The sequence below is a fragment of the Leopardus geoffroyi genome, chromosome D2, assembly GCF_018350155.1.
Source record: "Leopardus geoffroyi isolate Oge1 chromosome D2, O.geoffroyi_Oge1_pat1.0, whole genome shotgun sequence".
NCBI classification, from domain to species: Eukaryota; Metazoa; Chordata; class Mammalia; order Carnivora; family Felidae; genus Leopardus; species Leopardus geoffroyi.
Genome location: NC_059334.1, coordinates 76,072,967 through 76,097,840, shown reverse-complemented (window position 1 = coordinate 76,097,840; position 24,874 = coordinate 76,072,967). Strand labels below are relative to the sequence as shown.

General features: G+C 46.0%; 1 protein-coding gene across 2 annotated transcripts in view; it reads right to left on the bottom strand.

Annotated features, from left to right (window-relative positions):
- The window catches only part of GRK5 (G protein-coupled receptor kinase 5), a 218,567-nt gene extending 202,414 nt beyond the window's left edge, over positions 1-16,153 (bottom strand). Inside the window, exon 1 of one of the 2 annotated variants that reach the window (XM_045439116.1) lies at positions 15,693-16,153. In XM_045439116.1, coding sequence (XP_045295072.1) covers positions 15,693-15,744 — 52 coding nt within the window. In that variant the 5' untranslated portion in view covers positions 15,745-16,153. The remainder of the gene's footprint in view (positions 1-15,692) is intronic. The other variant, XM_045439118.1, reaches the window with a different exon arrangement.
- Positions 16,154-24,874: the final 8,721 nt, after the last annotated feature.

Here is a 24,874-nt window from a genome sequence, read left to right as displayed (position 1 = left end):
ACAGAAAATACCAATTATTACCTTGAAAAGAAAGAAAGTGGGTGTCTTGACCCCACCTCTGGGAAGTTATTAAATGGCTGTGTCCTTGAGCTCTGCCAGATGTTAGCAACACAATATCCCCCATCTGCTAACAGAGTCTGATCCTCGGCTGAATGTGTCTGTTACTTGAATGTGATGTGCAAGGAAAGCACCGACCTGGGAACCTAGAGGCGGGAGGTTCTGGTTTCAATTTTACAGTAGGGAGCACAGTTATCTTCTAATATTAGAAGGGCCCCTCTCAGCAGAGGGTGGTGCATTTCTTCTGGATGCCTCCAAAGAGCGGAACGAGGACTTAATGTACCAGGCATACCTGGGCTTGACTGCAGACTTTGGTTTACCAGTAGCATCTGGTGAGGCCCGGGGAGATACTAGGAAAGAAAAAGACCCTGGTCCCAGCCCTCAGAGAGTTTGCAATTTAATGGGTAAAGCAAGAAGCCTATCTAATAAATATTCTTCTTACTTCAACAGTTCGAAATAGGATGGGCTGCTTGAGGGAGGGAGTTGAGTTCCCCAACACTAGAAAGATTTGAGCAGAGGACAGAAACCCACTGCCAGGGAAGCTGCAGGGAGCCCTATTTGGAGAGCTGGGTTAGAGCAGAGGCTCAACATCATCTCCGGAGAAAGTCAGAAAATCTTTAGAGCAGTGGTTTCCATGCCTGGCCGATCCTGGAGAGTTTTTAAAATACAAATTCCTAGGTACTACCCAGGAGCTTCTGACTCAGATCATGGGTAGGGCTTTTTGTTATGGGTTGAATTGTGTCTCCCCCACCCACAAAAAGAAAAAAAAAATATGTTGAAACCCTAACCTTGGAATGTGACCTTATTTGGAAACAGGGTCTTTACAGAGGTGATTAAGTTAAAATGAGGTCATTAGGCTGGGCCCTAATCCAGTTTGGTGTCCTTATAAAAAGGGAAACTCCGGACACAAAAGGAAGACCGTGTGAAGACAGCTAAGAAAATGGACATCTACAAGTCAAGGAATACCTGAAGCCACCGGAAGCAAGGAGAGAGGCCTGGAACAGACCCTTCCCTAGCACCTCCAGAGGGAGTTCTGGCCTCTAGAACAGTGAGACAGCGAGTTTCTGTGGCTCTAACCTGCCCATGTGGTGGTACTGTGTAGCCCTGGGAAACAAATGGCAGCCTGGGATTCAGGCCCAGAGCTGCTGAATGGCCTCAGAGGACAATCCTGGTCCTATGTCAGAGGCTGCTTCTGCTCTGGCACCACATTCTGTGTGGGCTTCCTCTGGTCCTCAGATCCCTTTCCTGAGGCAGAAAGGAGCTCAGAGATGACCCAGAGCCCGCGGCCACATACAGACTAATTATCCAGTCAATGGGCAACCCTTCTCAGTTTGGTCACCCAGCTGCTTCCAGGCAGCAGCGAGCACTGGAGTACGAGCCAACACATGAGCCAACACATCTACAAATGCCTCCAGGAAGAAAACGCCACTCTCTCCTCCAACAGTTAAAAACCGAAATATTAAATAATATTGAAATAAATATTGAAATATTGAAAATATTGAAATAAATATTGAAGACCCTAGGCTTCAGACTCTGCCCTTATGCCAAGCTTCTCTTGGAAGGAGACAGAGAGGGAAGGGAGGGCCAGTGACTTGTTTTTGTTGTATTCTACTGTTTTCATTTGTGCTTTTGATTCTCAAGGTGAGACTCCGAGAACTAACTAACTAAGAGTCTTTAAATAAGTGTATCAAGATGTTATACAACATAGAGGGGCGCCTGGGTGGCGCAGTCGGTTAAGCGTCCGACTTCAGCCAGGTCACGATCTCGCGGTCCGTGAGTTCGAGCCCCGCGTCAGGCTCTGGGCTGATGGCTCAGAGCCTGGAGCCTGTTTCTGATTCTGTGTCTCCCTCTCTCTCTGCCCCTCCCCCGTTCATGCTCTGTCTCTCTCTCTGTCCCAAAAATAAAATAAACGTTGAAAAAAAAATTAAAAAAAAAAAAAAGATGTTATACAACATATAGGATATTCCTACGCTGTTTATAATATTCTTAAAAATCATAAAACCTAAATGGCCCACGATAGGTGCTTGGTTCAATACACTATTAAACTCGCCCAAGACGATGAAAGACACAGACCGCTTTAGAACCGGATTACCCCTCAGGCTTTGGTAGAAAACACTCAGCATTTCACTGAAATGACACTCACACTCGGTTTCCAAAGCGTTTCACAATTTTTCCCAACACCCCTCCGTTTCATGGGAAACTATAAACACAGATACGCAGAGGCTCTACAACATATTGCTGACTGAACACAGCTGCAGAATGGTGTGTGCACAGCGCGTCATTTGTGTACAATGTATGTGTATGTTCACGTATGCATGGACACAGAGATCGGGAAAAATGTCCACCTAAGTGCGGACGGTAACTATCTCTGAGGGGTGGAACTTGTAGCCGGGACGCATGGGAAGACAGAGATTTTTACTTTCGTCTTGATGTTCCACATTGCTGTTTGAATGTTCTTTAGCAAACGGCCATATTGTCTGTGAAAATAAATTTTTTTTACTCTTAAAAATTAGACAGAATGACTTCTAGTTCATTGTGAGTCACAGCCACACACTGGATTCTTTTTCAAATGTCTCATATATGCTAGTATTGACGTTCCCATAACTGGTAAGGTTGATGAGGGCTGTGACAGCTGTGACAGAGCAGAAAGAGGGTCAGGCATGGAGATGGGGCCTGGTGTTGTGTCCAGACTCTGGAGCTAGGAGAGTACTCTGTGCTAAATCGTTCACCCCTCTGAGCCTCCAATTCTTCGTCTACAAGAATCGGGAAGAATAAAGTGTACTCACAGGATTATAAAGATCAAATAAAAAACAATGGACACAAAGGGCTTTATAATTTCTCAATGATTCTTCTAGAAAGATGGGAGACTCCATTGTTCGGCCTGTCTGCTTTCCGGAGCCTGCCACGGTGCCAAGTATACAGGAAACAGACACCAGATACTGGATTTATGACACCGGGCAAGACACAGGAGCCAATCCAGGGCCATTCCCATCAGATTTTTGCTTCCGTGGAACCCCCAAGCTCCCATATTTAAAGCAGACATTCAGAGCACAAAGGCCCACCCTGGGTGAATGAAATGATACACAGACATAGGTTCACTTCTAAGCACTTGCCCAGGAACAAGCTGACTCTGAACAGACCTCTCAAATCCTTGACCCCCTCACATTCAGTCCTAAGATGTGTTTAAGTTGCCAGAAAGACTGGTGAGAATACCAGGCACCATGATATAAAACCATCAGCCACCCAGCAGTTACCAAAATGTAAACTGAGAAGTGTACTTGAAGCGTACCCGGAAACTAACCTTCACCTTGGTAACCCATGGAACCACTGAGGAAATCAGGTTTGTCCTTCTTTAATTTATATTCTGTTATACGTTATAGAGAATTAAGCTTTAATTTTCAAAATCCCTCTAATTGGATAGTACTGATGGGAAGACATCTGGGGCAAATATCTAGGCTCGGTGCGTTCCATCCCAAGCAATGGTTAGTGGTTTGTAGAATGAGTGTGTGGCAAAATAACCAGTGGTTGCTAATTATTATATATCACAGGGTTTGGCATCATCCATAAAGCCCCGCCATGCTGGCCTCTTCCTCTCCAGAGAGGATTATAGAATTGCCTGTTTAGAAATTTTTTTCTCCAAGTTAACATACGTTTTCCTAGTCTTAATTGGATCCAGCCTCTTTGCCCATAAGCAGAAAGGCAATGTTTCTATAATGATTGCATCCTTCACAGGGCAGGCCATCAGCCTTTCCTAGGTCTGGAAGGATCATTGGCTTCCTATTTTCTTTCCATTTGCTCAGCCTCGTTCAAGTGGTGATGTGAAAAACATGTGAAGATTGTGTCCTAAGGTGCCTTCAATTTAGCCAAAAAAGGTATGAGCGTCACGAGCATGAAACATCTCCTCCAACCCACACAGAGCCTCAGAACTGGGGAGAACTGTTTGCCCCAAATGTTTTGATCTAATGCAAATATTTATTTCTTCCAAAACAAATAAAACAAACCCCTTCCAAATTGGGGGTGGGGGTGGGGGAGTTTGCCAGACATTTTTCACAGTTAAGACAAACATTTGGAAAACATTTTCCAATTTGCCCTATACCCTCCGTTAATCTTTCTTAACCACGCCGAATCGTTTCCTAATTTACCATCTACTGTGACATCAAGGCCATTTCTTGAAGATCGTACTTTCTCTGCTCTCCCCCTCTCCCCCATGCAACTTGGAGCATCCATCAAGTGTTTCTTGAACAGACCAGGCACGTGCTCATTTGACAGACACCCTCCCTAATCAGTGACTGTAGGCTTAGACACATGGACCCACAACAGCACTAGACTTGAGAAAAGCTGGATCCTAAGACATTCTTTGCCATTCAAGTTTGGAGCCCAATTCCTTGTCCCCCACCCCTCCCCTATTTTTCCTAGGGCTTGGAGTTCCTCCTCACAGATGTTATCCGAACATCCCAACAAGCTCCTCCCGAGTGCACTAACAGACAACATCGAGATGAAGCAGAACACATTTCTGCATCAGCCATTACCAAGCTGTTTTTCTTGGGCCATTTGCTGACCCTCCAGCTTGTTTTCATTTCACAAGTGGTGTAAAACCCTTGCCAAGGTAGAACTCCATTTTCAAATGACGTTTCTCCAGACCTTTTATCAGCTATGCCCACCAATTACATTGGCTGGGCGCCCTCTGTCCTGCAGCTGAGTAGTTCTATCCTTCACCCCTCCCTCCCTCCCTGACCTTCCTGGTTAAGCTAGAAGGTTCACCTTCCCTTGCAGGGGCAGAGCAAAGGCCTGACTTCCTGTCCCCTCCTTACCAGGCAGTGACATCATGCTGCCTCTCCAGCATCTCAAGTTTGACGGGGACCCCCTAGGAAGAGACCCTCTCAGCTGCAAAGGTCCTTGGAAAGTAAAGCTGCTAAATTAATGCAACACACACACACACACACACACACACACACACACACACACACACACGTTACTGTCTTCTAAATGCAAACATTTAAAGTTTACCACTGAAAAATGGAAAGAGGTTAACCCTGAAAAGCTTTTCTGGAGGAAAAGGCTGCCTCACCCCGGGACGGAGACGGGGATGTCCTGAGATCTGGCAGAGGACTCATTCTGGCGGGCTCCCCCCACCTCCCCCACCCCAGCCCCCTACTTTTTAATCAAGTAAAGAAAACTGCAGAGACCCGAGCACACACCTAAGGTGCCATCAGGCAGAGGTGCCTGAGGGCAGGGATCTCCCAAGGGGTAGCAAGCACCCCAGGAAGGGGGGCATGGGGCAGACGTGACCGGCAAGGGGTAAGCCAATGCCAGCAGGAACGGGCCTGCCCAGTGCCATGCGTCAGCTCTGCTGAGGAAAGGGAGCAGCACGCTGGCAATGACATACCCTCACCACCACCCATCTGGTTTAACACCCTGTCCCTGAGGGGCGATTCTGTGGCCTCTGTGGCAAGATTCTCGCCAAGCTCTGCCAGGACGACAGGCCAAGAGGCTGACCTTGCTCTTTTGATGTGTCTGTATGTGTGAGGGATGGGGGAGGGAAGAAGATGCAGGTAGAAGGAGAACACCAGTAATGGGGCTCCAGAAAGGACCAGAGCCATGGGTGCACACATATAGCCCCCTCCTCAGTCACAGATTCATTTGAGTTGATAAACAGTTCCACTTACTTACTTACTTTATTTATTTACTTACTTACCTACTTATTTATTTATTTAGACAGAGAGACAGAGAGAAGTAGGCTCCACTCTCAGCATGGAGCCCGACACAGGGCTCGATCCCACAACTGTGAGATCATGACCTGAGCTGAAATCAAGAGTTGGGTGCTTAACCAACCGAGCCACCCAGACACCCTAGGCGTTTCCATTTTAAAATAAAACTGTTTGGTGGCACCTGGGTGGCTCAGTCGGTTAAACATCCGACTTCGGCTCAGGTCATGATCTCACGGTTCATAAGTTTGAGCCCCGTGTTGGGCTCTGTGCTGACAGCTCAGAGCCTGGAGCCTGCTTCGGATTCTGTGTCTTCTCTCTCTCTCCCTCCCCTGCTCACACTCCGTTTCTCTCTCTCTCAAAAATAAATAAATATTTTAAAAACTAAAAATAAATAAAAATAAAGTAAAAGTGTTTAGGTGTTTCCATTTTAGAGTAAAACTGTTTATGGGGCATCTGGGTGTCTCTCTCTCCCTCAGCCCCTCTCTCCCACTCGTGCTTGCTCACTCTCTCTGTCTAAATGAATGAATAAATAAATAAATAAATAATAAACAAATAAATAAAATGGAAACACCTAATGTGAGGATTCACCTATCAGTAGTCATTCACAACCTAGTAGGAATTACTTCATCCCATGTCTCTCAAATTGGCATTGACCTGAAATCAGGGTGTGTGAGAGCAATTATACTCCCATTTTACCTTTGTCAGGAAATCTGACAGAGACCCTCTTTCTCTTCCATAATTGCAACCTCATGGGCATTTATTTTTTTTAATGTTTATTTATTTTTGAGAGAGAGAGAGTACAAGCAGGGGAGGGGCAGAGACAGAGGGAGACACAGAATCTGAAGCAGGCTCCAGGCTCCGAGCTGTCAGCACAGAGCCCGATGCAAGGCTTGAACTCACAAACTATGAGATCATGAGCTGAGCCGAAGTTGTAAGTTTAACCGACTGAGCCACCCAGGCGCCCTGGGCATTTACATTTAGAAACCATACTGCCCTGAGAAATGAGTTTGCTTTTTGGCTTACATGACATGGAGGGGAAAGATTTATTTTGGAACATTAAAGGACTGCGGAAGGTCGCTCGAGGAAAGCCCACAGTTCAAGTGAGTTCCTTTCTCTCAACTCAGTTTCCCCATCTATTAAACCGGGGTAATCTCTAGTCTGGAAAGTAGGGAACAGACTAATAGACCAACTGAGAAGGCTTGGGGCAGCCAAGGCACTGGCCACAGTGGGCCTCTGCCACTGCACAACAGGGCAATCATCTTATCTGTTTATCTCAGTTTCTTTTGCTTTCCCCAAATGCCCGGAAGTTGTCCTTCCAGGTTCATTTCATTGTTGCCTTTTAAAGAAAGATTGATACTCCACAGATTGCAAATTCCTAGAGACAAGGCAGGCCCTATGGAAATTAGCCTAATTTATTACTGACTTCTGTCAGGAGGATGTTACCAGTCGACTCTGGCACAACTTCAAATAGAGTTCCTTGCTTCAGACACCAAAGAACAGCAACTAACTGTTTTATTGTTTCCAATGCTTATGCTGCTCTAAGCGAGCTCTAACTGGGTTATATTTAAAATCTTTCAACTCTCACAGGCAACAGTTTTTAAGAAGAAATCATTTGAAAGCAGATCCAAAGATGGTGTGTTTTTGACATCTTTCTCCACGGTCTTATTCCAATCTGTCCTGTTCAGAAGAAATGGAAAGCCTTAAAATTGTTTTACCTATTTTCACCCTTATTTTAAAACACCTTCTTGAAGTCCACAGAAAGAGTTGGGTTGTTGGGGTTTCTTCCCCCCTTCCTTCTGTGGATTTACTGTATATATATCTTTTTTTTTTCTTAATAAAATGATTGTTTTAAAATATCCTCAGGGTGCCTGGGTGGCTCAGTCGGTTGACCGTCCAACTCTTGGTTTTGGCTCAGGTCATGATCTCATGGTTCGTGAGATCAAGTCCTGTGTCAGGGTCCTTGATGACAGCACAGAGCCCACTGGGGATTCTCTCTCTCCCTCTCTCTACCCCTCCTGCACTCACACACGGGCATGCCCCCCACTCTCTCTCTTTCTCTCTCAAAGTAAATTTAAAAAACTTTGGGGCGCCTGGGTGGCGCAGTCGGTTAAGCGTCCGACTTCAGCCAGGTCACGATCTCGCAGTCCGTGAGTTCGAGCCCCGCGTCAGGCTCTGGGCTGATGGCTCAGAGCCTGGAGCCTGTTTCCGATTCTGTGTCTCCCTCTCTCTCTGCCCCTCCCCCGTTCATGCTCTGTCTCTCTCTGTCCCAAAAATAAATAAATGTTGAAAAAAAAATAAAAAAAAACTTTAAAAAATAACATAAAATAAAATAAAATAAAATAAAATATCCTCACATCAGGAGTTTCAAGAAGGAACATAGGGCTCTGTCTGCATCTATAATATGCACTTAATTTGAATCAGGAAAGTCAGATAGTTGCTCAATCTAGGCAAATTTCTCAACAAGATATGAAAAAATAAAAATATGACTGGCTCATCACCACCACTAATATCTATGAGTGTCCTTGAACTAAATTTTTCTCCGAAGTGACTCATTCCTAATCCCTAATCCCCCAGCTCCCCTCCCTGCCTCTGCCTTTTTCCCTCTCTCTTCTCCACACCCTCCCATTTCCCTCACTCTCACTCCTTTACCTTCCCCCCAGTTTTCACGTCAGAAGCTAGGGGGCTATTGCCCTCTTCAACTGAATATGCAGAACCCTAGAGCCGCTATGTCCAAATGAACTTTTTGCAGTGCTGGGAATGTTCTATATCTGCACAGTCCAACCCAGTAACTGCATTTGAAATGTGGTTAGCATACTTAAGGAACAGAATTTTTTAATTTTAATCATTAAAATGTAAATAGCACAAGCAGCTAGTAGCTACCATGTTTCGACAGCACACCAAGCTAGAGAACTAGATGCCTTCAACCCTTCCAGGTCATTCCAGGTGACAGAGGACGTGCTCAAACCAGTCCCAACAAAAAGCCAGAAAGGAAGGCGGCCTCCTCCCTCGTCACTCCAGAAGGGCGGCCCATCAGCCCCACCCAGGCCACTGCCCTAGCTCCAAGGTTCCACCTGGAAGGCACCCCGGCACACCACTCTTCCTCTTGGATCTTGTCATGTCTCAACCAAATGGTCCTCCTGCCACTGCTTCGAGTGTTTTCCATTTGCAGGAATGCAGGAACTGACCTTCAGGAAATCACAATGTCTTGGAAAATTAGCAGTTGTCCTGCACACGTCAGCCTGTCCCTCAAGTATGACCTTTGAATTATCCTTAAAGTATACTTTGGTCCCTCAGGCTACTGAGGACCAAGTTCCAAGTTCTAGGAACGCCGAAGGCAATACAGTAACCTAGCTATGCAGGTCACAGCACCATCAACTTCAGCTTTTGGGAGGAAAAAAAGTCTAGTTCTACTCATATCTGATTTACCAGTTTAAAAGCCCAAGACAAGGGGCGGCTGGGTGGCTCAGTCAGTTGAGCATCCGACTTCAGCTCAGGTCATGATCTCATGGCTCATGAGTTCAAACCCCACATTGGACTCTGTGCTGACGGTGCAAAGCCTGCTTGGGATTCTCTCTCTCCCCCTCTCTTTCTGCCCCTTCCCCACTCACGCACGCTCCCTCTTTCTCAAAATAAATAAATAAACTTAAAAAACAAGCCTAAGACTTGGGACGCCTGGATGGCTCAGTTAGTTGAGCGTTGGGCTCTTTGATTTCTGCTCAGGTCATGATCTCACAGTTTGTGAGTTTGAGCCCCTGCATCAGGCTCTGTGCTGACAGCATGGGGCCTGCTTGGGATTCCCTCTCCCTCTCTCTCTCTGCCCCTCTCCTGTTAGTGCACTCTCTCTCTCTCACTCTCGAAATAAATAACTAAACAAAATTTTTAAAAGTCTAACATGAAAACGATGACAGGCCCCTGACCTCTAGCAGCATGTCTATAAGGCTGATATCCTCCCACAGGGTCCTTCAACAACAGATGCTGAATGAATGAATAAATGAATGAATGAGTGAGTAATTCTACTCTTAAGAATCTCCAAAGACAAATTGAGAATGGTTTTCTTAACCTTTGGTTAACCAATGGTTGGAGGGGGCATGGGTGATGGTCTAGTGAGGAAATAACTGCTTTCTTTTTAAAAGGTAGCATCAGGGGCACCTGGGTGGCGCAGTCGGTTAAGCATCCGACTTCAGCCAGGTCACGATCTCGCGGTCCATGAGTTCGAGCCCCGCGTCAGGCTCTGGGCTGATGGCTCAGAGCCTGGAGCCTGTTTCCGATTCTGTGTCTCCCTCTCTCTCTGCCCCTCCCCCGTTCATGCTCTGTCTCTCTCTGTCCCAAAAATAAATAAACGTTGAAAAAAAAAATTTTTTTAAAAGGTAGCATGATTGGGGCGCCTGGGTGGTTCAGTTGGCTGAGCACCCAACTTCGGCTCGGGTCATGATCTCACAGTTCATGAGGTGGAGCCCCGCATCAGGCTCTCTGCTGACAGTGTAGAGCCTGCTTTAGATTCTCTGTTCCCCCTTCTCTCTCTGCCCCTCCCCCCTCCTCAAAAATAAACATTTAAAAAATAAAAAATAATAAAATAGCACCTTCTTATTTAAAAAATAATTTAAAAATTAAAGGTAGCATGATTTGGGGGGTGCTTGGGTGCCTCAGTTGGTTAAGCATCTGACTCTTGATTTGGGCTCAGATCATGATCTTACAAGTTCGTGAGTTCAAGCCCCAAGTAGGCATTCTCTTTCTCTCCCTCTCTTTCTGTCCCTTCCCTGCTTGAGTGTGCGTGCTCCCGCTCTCTCGATCTCTCTCAAAACAAATAAATAAACTTAAAAAAAAAAGGTAGCATGATTTATACAAAATGGTGTGTGTCCTCCAGTGTTTGAATGGTAGTAAATGGAACAACATGCTCTTTACCCCAAAAAGATAAATTTTAAGATGTTTGATTGATTGATTAAAATCTTTTCAATCTTTAGGATATTTTAAAATAAAATCTTCCCTGAAATAGAACAGAAAGTGTTTTTAAGTAGAAATCACTCCCATTATCTAAGCCCGCATGAGCCATTTTAATCATTTAAAATCACACCTTAAAACCCTTCATCTTCACTATTCTATTTTGATATGAGGTGTGGGGGCTGGGGGGAATAGGACTGGAGAAATTCCTGAAATTCCTTCTCTACATGTCACCTGTTTGCAGTCACCTTCTCTCACGTTCTCAAGTTTCCTTTCAGTTGCATGGTCCACCGCAGTGATATCTTTTGGTAACCATAAGACTTTTTTTTTTTTACTTCAAAACAAATGTCTAGCTATCATAATGCTTTACCTTGAGCCACAGATATATTGGCAACAAATCTGAACTTTAACTATTGCCCGCAGTCCTGGATGGTTTCCCAAGAACACTGGGAGCTCCCAGGTGTGAGGTGAATAGCCCTTGGTGAAGGCGGATTTGGCCATACATTGAGCTCTTTCCTGAATCCGCATGGACATTACTAAAGACTTCAGCCCAGACCCAAAGTGTATCATTTAGCAAGCCACTGCGAGAGCCACAGCACGAATCAAGCTTTTTGGAGTTTGGAATCTGACAAGAAGCAGATAAGCTACTGGAAGATAAGAGCCTTGTGAGCATTTATCCGATGATTTTTAAAACAGGCAGCTGGATTAATTAAAACCGTCACTTGAAGTCTTTCTGTAAGAGAGCTAGGCCTTCTGAAAACATCACTTTTGGTGTCTGTACCTTACAGTTGGCAGTACTGAAAAGAAACTTAGAGAAAATCAACGGCAGTTTCATTGATCGGCATTGTACTTAATGGGCCAGGCAGCTTTTCGCCAGGGTGAACGCGGTTCCTCTTGCTCTCCCGTACGGTTAAGATCGAAGCGAGAGGCCACGGGGTGGAATCGGTATGCCTGCCGATGGCAGTAAGGAGGCTTAAGCTTCAGAGACATTCCAGCGTTCTAATAACGAAATATACGGACATGTCGGTTTTATCATCGTGAACTAGGGGTGCAAGGGAAAGAGGATGGGGAGCGGGGGGTGGGGGTGGCGAGACACGGACTTTCGGTCCTGTTGTGGAATGCTGAGGCTGTGGGGGAAGAGCCTGCCCCTCGCGCCTGCCCCTCACAGGTTCCCTCCCTCCTCCTACCATCCCTAGCCTCTGCTAGAACACAGCTTCACCTTTTCCCCAGGCCCCTATCTCATCAGGAAGAGCCAGGCCAACAAGTCACAGAGCTGTCGGAGAGAAAAGTTCCTACGCACTCTGCTTTTTGGCAATTGTGACCAATGGCCAAGTCATTACATTTCTGACTTCTGGGTTCCTGTGCTCAGTGTCTGCTAAGATCATGAGCGGGAAAATATGATCAGTACTCCCTCTGTTGTCCTTATCAATCAGATATGGCCATTGCTGGCCCTGTGAAGGAAGGTGAGCCCTGGCAGAATGGCTTCTCATCACTGTTCACTCAATGAGTGAGGCGAGAGATCTAGAATATGAGAAAAACATAAAAACCTTTACTGCAACAATAAAACTGAAAAGAAACACACAAAAGGAATTCTGCAAACACTCTTTCTCACTACTATTTCAACGCCAGCTTGCGTGCCAATTTCCTGAGATTCTAAAATGTAAACAGATAGATAGAGAGAGAGTTAGTCTGGATCTCTTTTCATTAAATGCTTAATCACTTAGCTCATTTCCATAAACTGGCATGAATTCAGCCTCAACTTCTCTTTTTCCTTAACCACTTTTTAGGAGAGTAATCTGAAGTTCCTAAGAGTGATCAAGGCAATGTTTTCTCATGAGACCAGGACAAATAAACAGCCCACAACATACATTTGGATGGTTTAAATTTTTGAACCTAGATCTTCCGAGATCTATCTTTTCTTATTCCAAAACAATTTTCACAAAGGTGCTGTGAGTTTGCTTTGTTTTGTAATGACTAACAATGAATCATTTGACTCTAATCCACTTATAGATTTTCTATTTTATTGCTATATTCATGTTTTCCCCTCATACATATTTTATTATGGTAAGAATTTGAATATACAGTGAATTAAGAAGCCATCTGCCTTTAAGAATGCATAATAATAACAAAAGATAGGCCCCAAAATTACCCACCAACATGGACAACTACAATTTCCTTTATAACATTTCCAAAGTGTGTCTGTCTTTCTTCAAGGCCTGTTTCTCTATTGTTTGGGACAAATGTGACTTTTACTTGAAAGCCACATTTTAAATTGTTTACAATGTATTTTGTTAAGTGAACTAAATTAAATTTCACATACGCCCATTATATTTCTCATCTGTAACCTTTCACAAGAATCTCCAAGTAAGAAGTGCTTTAGAACATTCTAAACAACTTGGATTATTAAAGATACTAGAAATTTTACATTAGATGTTTCACTAAACTGAAATTTTCATTTCTGAATATTTAGAAAATTTATTTTTCTCTTCTCAGTTATATACTTGAAGTCACTCTTTCAAACTAAGGAGTTTTCCCCCAAAATTGCTTTTATTTCTAAAACCTTCCAAACTAACTAGAAGCCATGTGCTCAGATATTTAATAAAGACCCAGTGAGAAGAAAGTGGAAGCACTTAAAATCGTGGATTCTCTTTAAACATAAGAAAGAAGGAAAGAAAGAAAGACACATTAAAAAATGCAACTTCCATGTCAGTGATTAATTTTTCTCATTCATGTGTCAGTCTCTCTGTTTCCTTACAGACAAGGCCCTCTCCATTTCAAAGACATCGTCCAGAGCTATTTTCTCACTGTGAGATGACTACCAAACTCCCCGAGAAATTGAAAAGACTTCCAAACGCAAAGGAAGTGAAAGGCACATTCTCCAGCACTTTTAATCACTGTAATTCGGTCATTCCATATAGGCTTCCGGCCTTCAGTTCTCTTCCCTACTGTTCTGAAAAACCCAATTTGTTAACCTGCCAAACAAAAATATCAGGCTGTGGAAAAAAAAAAAAAAAAAAAAACGAGAGAGACCAGTTTAGGAGAGAAAATTGATAACACTTTGCCAACTCCAAGCAAAACATTTTAAAAGAAGCCACCAAATGCTGAAAGAAGAAAACAGCATGCCCCAGGCAAACTGATGTGTAGAGCGGCAAATCTAAAGAACAGAATTTCTCCTTAGGGGAGAAACCAGTGAAATTTGCAAAGCCTCCAGCACCACCATATCCAGTGATTTCCCAAGAAATAATTTCAGAATGGAGGGAGGGTGGAAAACTTTCCCAGCCCCCAAGCCCTAAGATATACAACCACGTCTGGCCACTAGGTGGCGGTCGCAAAGGCAGCGAGAGGGGGGCTGTTTTCGCCACTTCTTTCCCTCCAGGACGCACAGCCCAGTCCAGGGGAGAGCCCACTAGATCCCACCTCGATCCTGTTCGCTAAAATGCCAGGTTAGGTAAAAAGAAAAAAGCTCAGGGCTTACAACCTGAAATCACCAAGTAACAGCCTCGCCTACAAATCTGTTCTCACCAAAGCTGACCAATGGAGCGGGGACGGACGTGCATATTTTAAACTCTGCTGGGGTTTTCAAAGCAAACCTTCCAGGCGGCTGGTTTAGAGCACATGTGACGACGAAATTACGACGTGAAGCCTGGGTTGAGTTACTGGGCTGTGCATCACCCACCCGCACAGCGTGTACAGAGCCACAAGGTGATGGAACTGGCTGGGTAAACATGAATCGTTTTATTGCGAGCCAGAAATTCTTCCTTCATTCATCAAAGTGGGTGAATGAAAATATGAAGTAGGTAAGGCATTTTTGTGCGCTGCCCCCTGAGTCTCCTTCTGAAGTCAAGACCTTACTTAGGCTCCCTTCTACCTGGGGCGTCAAATAAAGCCTCCTCCCATGAAAGAGAAAAACCACTTCCCCTTTTTGTAAAACGACTGCACGCCAGAGCTCAAATCTTGGCAAAAGAGATGTTACATAAATTCCAGGTGTTCCTAAATATGTATGTTTACATGCAATCATTTTAGGAAGCATCTAAGTTTCTGGGCCACTTTTTCTTTTCTTCTCTTTTCTTTTCATCTCAAGGAAGAGGCCAAATGTGTGTTTATAGCTTTGACCGAGGCTTTTACCCACTTCGTTTTGACGATATTTCCTGCCAGCTAAATGCAGGAAATCTAATAATTTGCACCCAAAATGCATCTAAGCACCCAGCACACTTACCTTTCCTTTTTTTTTTTTTTTTTTTTTTTTAACTGAACCCAGATCAGGCAGTTCAGTTACCTCTCCCTCCCATCACCAAAGGGGAAAAAACCCAACTCTGAAATACCGAATTATTTTCTAGGTGATTTGTACAGCCATTCTCCCGTTATTCTATGAACAGGCTAATTCCTTAACATCTTACTTTGCCTTTAAAAAGCTTCCTTCCACACGACGGGATTTCCCTAAGAAACATTCCCAGCGGATGGTTTCCAGCAATAGCCTATATCAACTCAGCCTGCGCAAGCAAAGACTTGGCTTCTGCTAATTCCACTCCCCCCGCCCTCCCCGCCCAACACACACACACACACACACACACACACACACCAATTCACACACACACCAATTCACACTCACAGAACCATCCCGGGCCGACTGGAAAAGCTATTTTGTTTGCATGTTTGCCCATCTCTTCCTGAATGAATGCTTTTCCAACTGACCTTTCAACAGCCGCCGAGAAGGCACGGTCTGTAAGGTTAGAGCCGGAAACTAAGGGATATTTTAACATCCTAATCCCTGCAACCTCTACGTTTCTCGTTCTCTACTCAAGTCCAGATTCTGTGATCCCAAGGGCAGGAACCCTGAAGCGCCTGCAGAGCAGCTCTCCGAGGTGTCCTGCTCGCGACCAACTCACTGCAGGCATCCTGCACACGCACAACCCCAGCCTACTCGCTGCCCGACACCCGCACCCTGGCCCGTGGCGAATACGCCAGGCACGCACCAGCCCTGCCTCTTACCTTCCCTGGCTTTCAGCAAGACCGTGTTGGCCACGATGTTTTCCAGCTCCATTGACAGTCGGCGGTCAGCGAGGGAGCCTGCCGGCGGGGCTGTCAGCTGCTGGGGGTGCTGCCGCTGCTGCTGCCGCTGCTCGGGCTGCCGCTGCTGCTGCCGGAGCCGGGAGCCGGGAGCGAGCAGCCCGCCTTGCCTACCGCATTATTCCTGCTCTTATCCCTCGGAGTTTTCCCCCTCTGCGAAGAGGAGCTGCCGCCGCCGCTTCTTCCTCCCTCTGTGTCCCCCCTCCCCCCTCCCTCAACACTTTCCCCCCCACCCCCCACCCTCCGCGTTTCTCTGTCACTCCATTCTCCACCCCTCCGGCTCCCTCGGATGCTTTAATGCCTCGGATGCTTCTGCCTCCCCTCCGTCCCTCCCGGGGGTGTGGTACTAGCAGCCTTGGGCGGCCGCACTGCGCAGGCGCCAGGCGGGCCGCGCCTCCTGTCTCGGCGCTCACAGGGCCGGGCCTGCTGGGACTTGGAGTCCTCAGGACCCGCGGCGCCGGGGCCAGACTGGCGCGCGGCTGCCGGAGTCCGAGACCCGCCCCGGGACTCTCACCCAGAGTCAAGGCGGGCGCGGCCCGGGGAGGCTAGGGGCGCGGGGTTGCGAGGGGGCAGCGGGCGAATCGAAGGCGGTTCGGCCGAGTCGGAGCCCCCCCAGTCCCGGGGCCGGGCTCCCTCTGGCCCGCTTCCCGCCTTGCCGAGAGCCAGGAAAGCGAAGTCCACGGGCCACGGCGGCGGCGGCGGCGGCGGCGGCGGCGGCGGCGGGCGTAGCGCCGCGTTCCGGCAGGAGCCGGCGCGGGTCCTGGCCGCCCCTCCGGGCGTGCTCGGGTGGGAGGAAGGTCAGCCCGGCGGGCTCCGCACGCTGCGGCCGGCCAGTGTGCGCGGTCTCACACGCACACGAGCCGGGACGCCGACAAAGGTGTACTTTGTTTCCGCCGAGGGCGCGAAGGGGTCTGCGAGCCGGCGGCGACCCGGCGCTGGTGGCGGCGTGGGTAGCCGTGCGGCCTGAGCGCCCCCTGGTGGCCACGGGGTGGCGGCGCGGCGGCAGGTCCACGCGGACCGCGCCCCCCAGGGCTCGGCACCGCTTCCGCGCGCTGGCGGGCACTCGGGGGATCCGGGCATGGGAAGCGGCTCCTTTCTGCTAATAAAGTGCCTTGCAGCAAGCGGGACCCGCGATTCCACGATCCTCGTTACAGTCAAACATTCCGATTTATGAAAACGCACACGGAATCGCCCGAGTCGGCCGTGGACAACAGTAATGAGTAACGGCGGGGAGCCTGTGTTGGAGATAACGTTTTCAGATTCCAAGCATATTTATCTTGGGGTTCTGAGCGCCTTTCAGCTGTCTGCTCAGAACATCAAGCCTTCAGATCTACTCTCAGCCTCTCTCCCTTGCTTCCTTTGAGCGTCCCACTCCTGGGAAATGGGCCCTCAGTCACCCGTGGTCGGCGACGAGTGTCCTCCGGGCTGGGGGAGGGGCGGCTGGCCCCAAGGAACAATGAGGGCTTTGCCTCCTCTGCATCCTGTGGGCCGGATATCCGTTCAGAAACCCGGCTCTGGGCCTTTTCTGCCAAAAAGGAGGAAACCTTCTGTCCCTAGGGCTGCCAGGAAGTGGCAGGGAGGTGCCGGGAGAAACAGAGAACAATTACTACACATTGGAGAATGTACAGGAATTAATAGACTTTCGAAGCCTTGGAAACCGGAATGGTCGCAGATTTTAACAGCACAGCATTGTCTTGTTCCTGATGCCATATACCCACCACCACCACTTCCTGGTGTCTGGGTTTGGGTCTGGGGGTCTCCCTGGGCCTCACTTGATCTTGTCTGCAGAGTGGGGGCAATAACAGTATGCCTGTCAGAAGACTGGGAGCTGAGCAGATGACTTTTTAGGCGTCTTCCACTGCAGGAATTACTGTTCTAAGCAACGCAGCCAGGCTTGGTCTTGGCTATGTATCCACATGCCCAGAGGCGTGATTTATAATGATAGGGTATTTCTCTGAATCCTAGAACTGGCCGCATCTTAGAGCTCACCAACTACAGCCCGAGGCCTGTTGGAACCCAAAGTTTGTGTGACTGACATTAAAGCAAAACAAAATAAAACTAAGCAAAGTTGATTGCCTTTAGATGGTTTGTGCTCCGAAGCAGCCTTCTCAAACTTTTATGTGCATAGAGATCACCTCGGGACCTTGTTAAAATGCAGATCTGTTTCACTAGGTCTGTCCTGAGATTCTGCTATTTCTAACAAACGCCAAGGTTCTGTCAATCCTGCTGGTCAGTGGACCACACTTTGAGTAGCAAGGTTTTATGGTTAGCCATATTATCTGGTTATCCTATCTATGGTTATCATATTATGTTGTTAGCCAACACTCTTATTATCTTATACACAGCCCAGGTCCCCAGTGATTGCCTAATTTTACCTAGTTGGCCTTTGTAGACATTTGAGTTTGTAACTCTGGAAAATCCTGCCTGTCCCGACTGATTTGACAGATGTGAAACAGACCCAGAGAGAATAAGTGGGTTCTGCACGGTCATTCAGCAAGTGAAAGCCTAGCTACTCTCTCTGCTGCATGGTAAGACATCCTGCCTACAAAATAAATGGTTACACTTCAAGCATCTGTGCCTCTGTGAGGAAATTAGGACATTCCAAAGGGAGAATGGAATGATAATGGCTAAATTTACTGGATCCAACTGTGGGCCAGGTCCTGTGCTAAGTGCTTTACATGGATTATTGCATTGAACACAACATCCGGATGAGGTAGAGAACATAGCCCACTTTTATAAAGTCACCAGGTTAGGAGAAGTTTTATAAATTGCCTAAGGTCACACAACTAAGAAGCAGAAGATGTGGGATTTGAACCTAGCAGTCTGACTCAGAGTCTATGCACTTAATTTCTGGCTACCTCAGGCTAGCCAGCAAAACTTGGCTGCAATTGACCTATTTGGCTGCCAGAGTGAACTTAAATTGTATTGTAAGAAAGCAAAGCAGGCAGTTGGCTAAGTGATTAAGACTTAAGGGGGTTTTCCACTCCACCATTATAGCTTCCTATAATTCCACCATTATAGCCTATTCCTTTCAATTAACTGCATTAACAGCTGCAGTCTTCTAGAGAACTGGGTTTGATTCGAGAAAGAGTCGTCTATTAAATATCAATAGATCAGTAGAGAATCTTGCTAGCTGAGTGCAAGAATGGAAATCCAAATGGAAAAGTGGGTGAGTTTGAGAGGGATGGGAATATGTCAAATACTGACTTCCAAATCCGCTTGGGATCAGCTGACCCAGAAATGCAAAAAAGCCACAGTGTCTCACTCTTCATTTGGCACCTGTATGACATGGCTAACGTTGCTTGCTGGGTCAGAGTTCTTGTAAATAGAAATCAACTATTCAGGAAAGCCACAAACTTATCTTGGTCCTAAAATACAGATTGCTTTTGCCAGAGTAATCCAACTGGCTTTCTGAATAGTACTGGATCTGGAGTTTTCAAGCCTTTCCTGGCATCACAGCTTCCTAATCATCAGGAAACAGCTGGAGATAATGCTTTCATTCTCCCGTTTATTCTTTCCTTCTTCGGAGTTTACCGCCATGTGCCAAGCGCTGTGGGGAAAGCAACGGTGATTTCCCATGAGAGCTGGCCAGTGGGAAGGAAAGCAAACTGGAAGGCAGACTACCAAGATAGAATAGAATAAGGATCATTTTGGACACAAACACAGGGACTTTGGAAACAGAGAGGAAGATTCCAAGAGAGGAGAAATGAGAGCTGAAAGTGGGATTGGAAGTATGAGGTTTCCATTTACATTCCCTCCTCTGAGAAGTCCCTTCGTGGATGGTCCCAGGGGTTACCAAATTTGACATTAAAAATTTTGCCATGCTGTAGACTGCTGACCATTCTTCTATTTACTGAATATTTATCTTTACAGTCAAGTCACTTTAAAAGTTTTTTTTAACATTTATTTATTTTTGAGACAGAGAGAGACAGAGCATGAATGGGGGAGGGTCAGAGAGAGAGGGAGACACAGAATCGGAAACAGGCTCCAGGCTCTGAGCTGTCAGTGCAGAGCCCAACGCGGGGCTCGAACTCACGGACCGCGAGATCGTGACCTGAGCCGAAGTCGGACGCTTAACCGACTGAGCCACCCAGGCGCCCCAACAGTCAAGTCACTTTTAAAAACATTTATTCATTCTAATTAATAATATTTATGAAATGGGGGTAGTAGTAGAAACATCACAGTTTGGAAACAAGTGACCTCCAAGCAACATGTGGGGCTTTAGCAGCCTTTGGTTTCACGATGAACCAGCTGATCTTCATAAATGTCTTGGGAGGCTTCATCCTGTTGTTGTCAGATGATTATGACCTTTAGACAGCTAAACACCCATCTATCGGGTTCTTGCATGCAAGTTCAGAAAAGAGGTTCCTGCCAATATGCACACGTCTACTGATGGTCCCAGCCACACGTGGTCTCTATGCTCTTGGAACTACAGCACTTTAACGTGGCCTTCTTTAGTGGGAAGGAAAGGCCTCCTTCTTGGTGCCATATTCAGTTAGGAATGTCTCCACAGTAGATCAGCTTGTGTCCTGAATAGTTACAAAGTTGTTGCCTCCACTGTATAGAGAGGAAACTGAGCCTCAGAGAATTAGGTCTGTTGCCCAAGGTCAACGGGTAAGTGAGCAGTGAGGCTAGTCATTTAGGTATCTGCCTTCTATACTTGACGACCTGAAATGTGTCTACATCATCTTCCAATTCCCTTGTCTATAGAATCTAGTAAATGCCTTGCACGTTGTGAGTATATAGCAATATTTTCTGACTTGGAGCAAACATGGCATGACGTGGCCCCACCTAGGCCTCTGGGATCCGGTTAATCCATTCTAGTTAACTATCAAAATTCCCCTGTCCCTGCCAGATCAGATATTAAAAAGGAAAAGTAGGAGACTTACCTCCTGGTATCAGAGGTCAGTATCACAGAAAGTCATGGACAATCTCAGTCCCCAGAACTCCCGCTTCTCTGGCTACACTTCCACCCTCAAATCCAGCTGTCTCCTGCAATCAGCCCAGTAGTTAAACTGATAGCACAATTATTTTTTTTTTAAACTAAGCAGACGAATTTTAATTCATTTTTCAGACAGAGCGAAACACAAGATATTCACTCCAAAAATGGTGCACAGAAAGCTGGACATTTTTTGTTTCATTGAGCACTGAGCACTCAGATTTAGGTGGAGGAAAATGTTTAAGTTGGTAAGGAAATTGCACAGCAAAAGTATAAAAATTAATCCAGAGTGGAAGGAGGAAAAATAGTCTCTTTTCTAGTAATCTACTTAAAAGCCAATGGTTTTCTGTTAATACAGATAAGAAAAGAATCCAAAGCATCATCGAAAAAGAACAACAACAACAACAAAAACCCACTTCTGGTCTTCTTATGAGTAGCGTCTATGAGGCCAGACGTGACCAAATCCAGGTTCATTTGTTGGAGCCTGGAGGCCTACAGTGGAACTATGGATACCATCATGACCATAAAGTTAGAATTTCTTCTTAAAGAGGAGGTGAGATGAATTGAATGCAAAATGTGGCGCCCTTAAAACCGGATGACTCATAGGTGAAAGGGGCTCTCCAGCAGTTTTGACCTTAATGCTGCAATAACATAAACTTTCTCTTACTCCCGAGACTCTGGGCCCAATTATCTCCAAGACATGAATATGAAGGTTTTACTGTCCTAAAATAAGCCATGGCAGGTGCGTGAATATTTGACCCAATAAAAGGAGGGCATACTTGCTCCCTGCTTGAAGTCCCAGCTAGCCAGTTATATGCTAAATGGGATCTGTCAAATACTCGGAGTTTAAAAATGTAATGCTTTGCACAGATGGCTTTTTTGACAGTTACGTGAAATGGAATATCATATCTAATTTGGACCAATTGATTTGGGGCAGGCTGAGCCCCTCCTGTAAAAGCAAAGGCACGGGTATTGTGACGTAAAAATGAGCTCGTGCAGGAGCTGGCAGGTGGAGCACTCATTCCTGGTAGCTGGTCTCCTCCATCCGTAGGGAGAGGATGCCATCTAGCATGAACTCTGAAGAGCTGCAGCCAGCCCCCAAATGGCAAAAGGAAGCCTCAGGGTCCACGTTTTCATGGCCTAAAATCTGTCCATGGGTGGGCTAAGCCAGCTGGTATATGATGCAAACTCTTCCTACATACTACGAAGGGAATTTTGCTCATGAAGTGATTACTGGGTCATGGAATCTTTCCATTACTTACATCTCAAAGCTCTACAACCCTCATGTGCTTCAGGATCCAACTAGGATTCCAAGGAATCCCCTCCTCTCTGGGCTGAATCTGGACACTCTTGGTGAAGAGGTTGGGGGAAGGGTTAGCCTGTTCTTATTTAGGATGCGGGATGTTCATTCCCTTGAACGGCTGGACCATGACTCATTTAACTAGCTGTCCGTGGATGAACATATTTATTATTACCAATCTTCTCCCGTAACAATGAAACAATAATTTTTTTAAAGAATTAATGAGCATTTTTTTGTCATCCGCCTTTTAAACTTGAAATGAAATTCGCCTTTTTTTGGTGTCCAGTTCTATGAGTTTAGACAAATGTATATACTTGTATAACCAAGATGTAGCATCATTCCGTCACCCCTGATTTTGTTAACATTAATTTTTTTCTTCCCTAAAAAAACATCTGTGTTTCTGAAACATTAAACAGAATTAACACATGGTCCAGCAGTTCCCACTCCCACATATATACTGGAGAGGAAGAAGACACGTTTGTACACAAATGTTCACAGCAGCATGATCACAATAGACAAAAGATGGAAACAACCCAAATGTCCACCAGCAGAAGCCTGAATGAGCAAATTGTGGTGTGTCCATAGAGTGGAATGTTATTTAATAATAAAAAGGAATGAAGTACAAGGGTACAGGTGGATAAACCTCAAAAACATTTTGCTAAGTGATAGGAGCCAGCCGTGAAAAGGCAGTGTCTAACTGCATTTATATGACATTTCCAGAAAATTCATAGAGACAGAATTATAGATTGGTGGTTGTCAGGGGCTAGGCTAGAGGAAATAGGAAAACTGCCTACTGGGGGACTAGGCTTCGTCTTGGGGTGATGAAAATGTTTTGGAACTAAATAAAGATGGTGGTCCCCCAACACTGTGAATGTACTAAATGCCACCAAACTGTTCACTTTTGGGGGCACCTGGATGGCTCAGCCAGTTGAGCAACAGGCTCTTGATTTCAGCTCAGGTCATGATCTTGCTATTGGTGGGTTCCAGCCCCACATCAGGCTCTGCACTGACAGGGCAGAGCCTGTTTGGGATTCTCTCTCTCCTTCTCTCTGCCCCACTTGCACATGTGCACTCTCTTGCTCTCTCTCAAACATTTTTTAAAAATTAAAAAATAGAATGATTAATTTTGGGGGGCACCTGGCTAGCTCAGTCAGTGGCACATATGACTCTTGATCTCACGGTTGTGAGTTTGAGCCCTGCAATGGGTGTAGATTGCTTAAAAATAAGAAATTTTTTAAAAAGATTAATTTGGGGGCACCTGGCTCACTTGGTCAGTGGAGCATGTAACTCATGGCTTTGGGGTTGTAAATTCAAGCCCCACGTTGGGTGTAGAGATTCATTTAAAAACTTAAAAAAAAAATCTTTAAAAATAAATAAAATAATTACTTTTATTTCATTAATGTGAATTTCACCTGAATTTTAAAAAAAAATGTTTAGGGGCGCCTGGGTGGCTCAGTCGGTTAAGCGTCCGACTTCGGCTCAGGTCATGATCTTGCAGTTCGTGAGTTCAAGCCCCGCGTCAGGCTCTGTGCTGACAGCTCAGAGCCTGGAGCCTGTTTCCAATTCTGTGTCTCCCTCTCTCTCTCTGACCCTCCCCTGTTCATGCTCTGTCTCTCTCTGTCTCAAAAATAAATAAACGTTTAAAAAAAAAAAATGTTTAGGGACACCTGGGTGGCTCAGTCAGTTAAGCATTGACTTCAGATCAGGTCATGATCTCACAGCTTATGAGTTTGAGCCCCACATTGGTCTCTGTCCTGACAGCTCAGAGCCTAGAGCCTGCTTCAGATTCTGTGTCTCCCTCTCCCTCTGCCCATTCCCCACTCTCTCTCTGTCTCTGTCTCTCTCTCAAATATACGTAAACATTAAAAAAAAACTTTTTAATGTTTAATACGTAAACATTAAAAAAAAAAAAAACCAGTGATAAGTGAATACTTGGATCAGAGCAAGTGATGAATGATATTCATGTGCTGAACAACAAGGTACAAAGTACCTGAAAAGTAGGTAGATACTATTAGTCCCATTTGAAGTATAAGAAAATTACAGGCCAGAGAAATACAAGACCCCTAACCAGAAAGCTGCAGGGTTGGGACTCCCAGACCAGTGCCTGAGTCTAGATGCAGCACTGCTCCATTCTACTGCATGGTTTTCTCGAATGATTCAAAACTGCAGCATTTTTACTGAGCGGCAGCAATCTTGCAGGAGTCGCGGGGTGGGGGGTGGTGAGAAGAGATGAACAGAAGGGAGAGGCAGAGGAGAGGAGGAAGAAATAACAAACAGAACACCTAGGTCAGCAAGCTGACCCACTCGGGGAGCAATGGGAGGACAACAGGCAAACAGATTGCTTTGCATGGCGTGGGGTGGGACTCCTCTGGAGGAAGAAGGTTTGAGCCACATTCAGTCTCCCCATTAGGAAACTCCAAACCAGGAGCTGTGCTGCCCCACTGACGTGGGGGTCAGCGCTCCACAAGCTCCCTTCCTGCGGCCCTCACGCTCCTCCCCCTTCTCTCTGAGATACGTCAGTTTTCCCACTTGAGGGGGAACCAAAGACAGGGCAAAACTGAACTGTGTCTTTACTTTCCTCATGGTCTCCTGTCCCACTTCCGCTCACCCTGTCAACCTCCTGCTCCAACATCTCAAACCCTTGGGAAAATGAAAAGCAGCTTCTCCTTGCACATGACTGGGGGCCCCTGACCCAAGTAGCCTTAACAGAGCAGAGAGATAGAGCCCATAATAAGGCTTTGAACGTAGCGAGTGTGTTGTATAGGCTATGTGCTCTGGGACCTGGCTCCAGCTTTTCTGAGATGTTGATGACTAAAAGGAGTCACAAACTATTTGAGCAAACAGTAAATATTTTGTTGTGTTGTT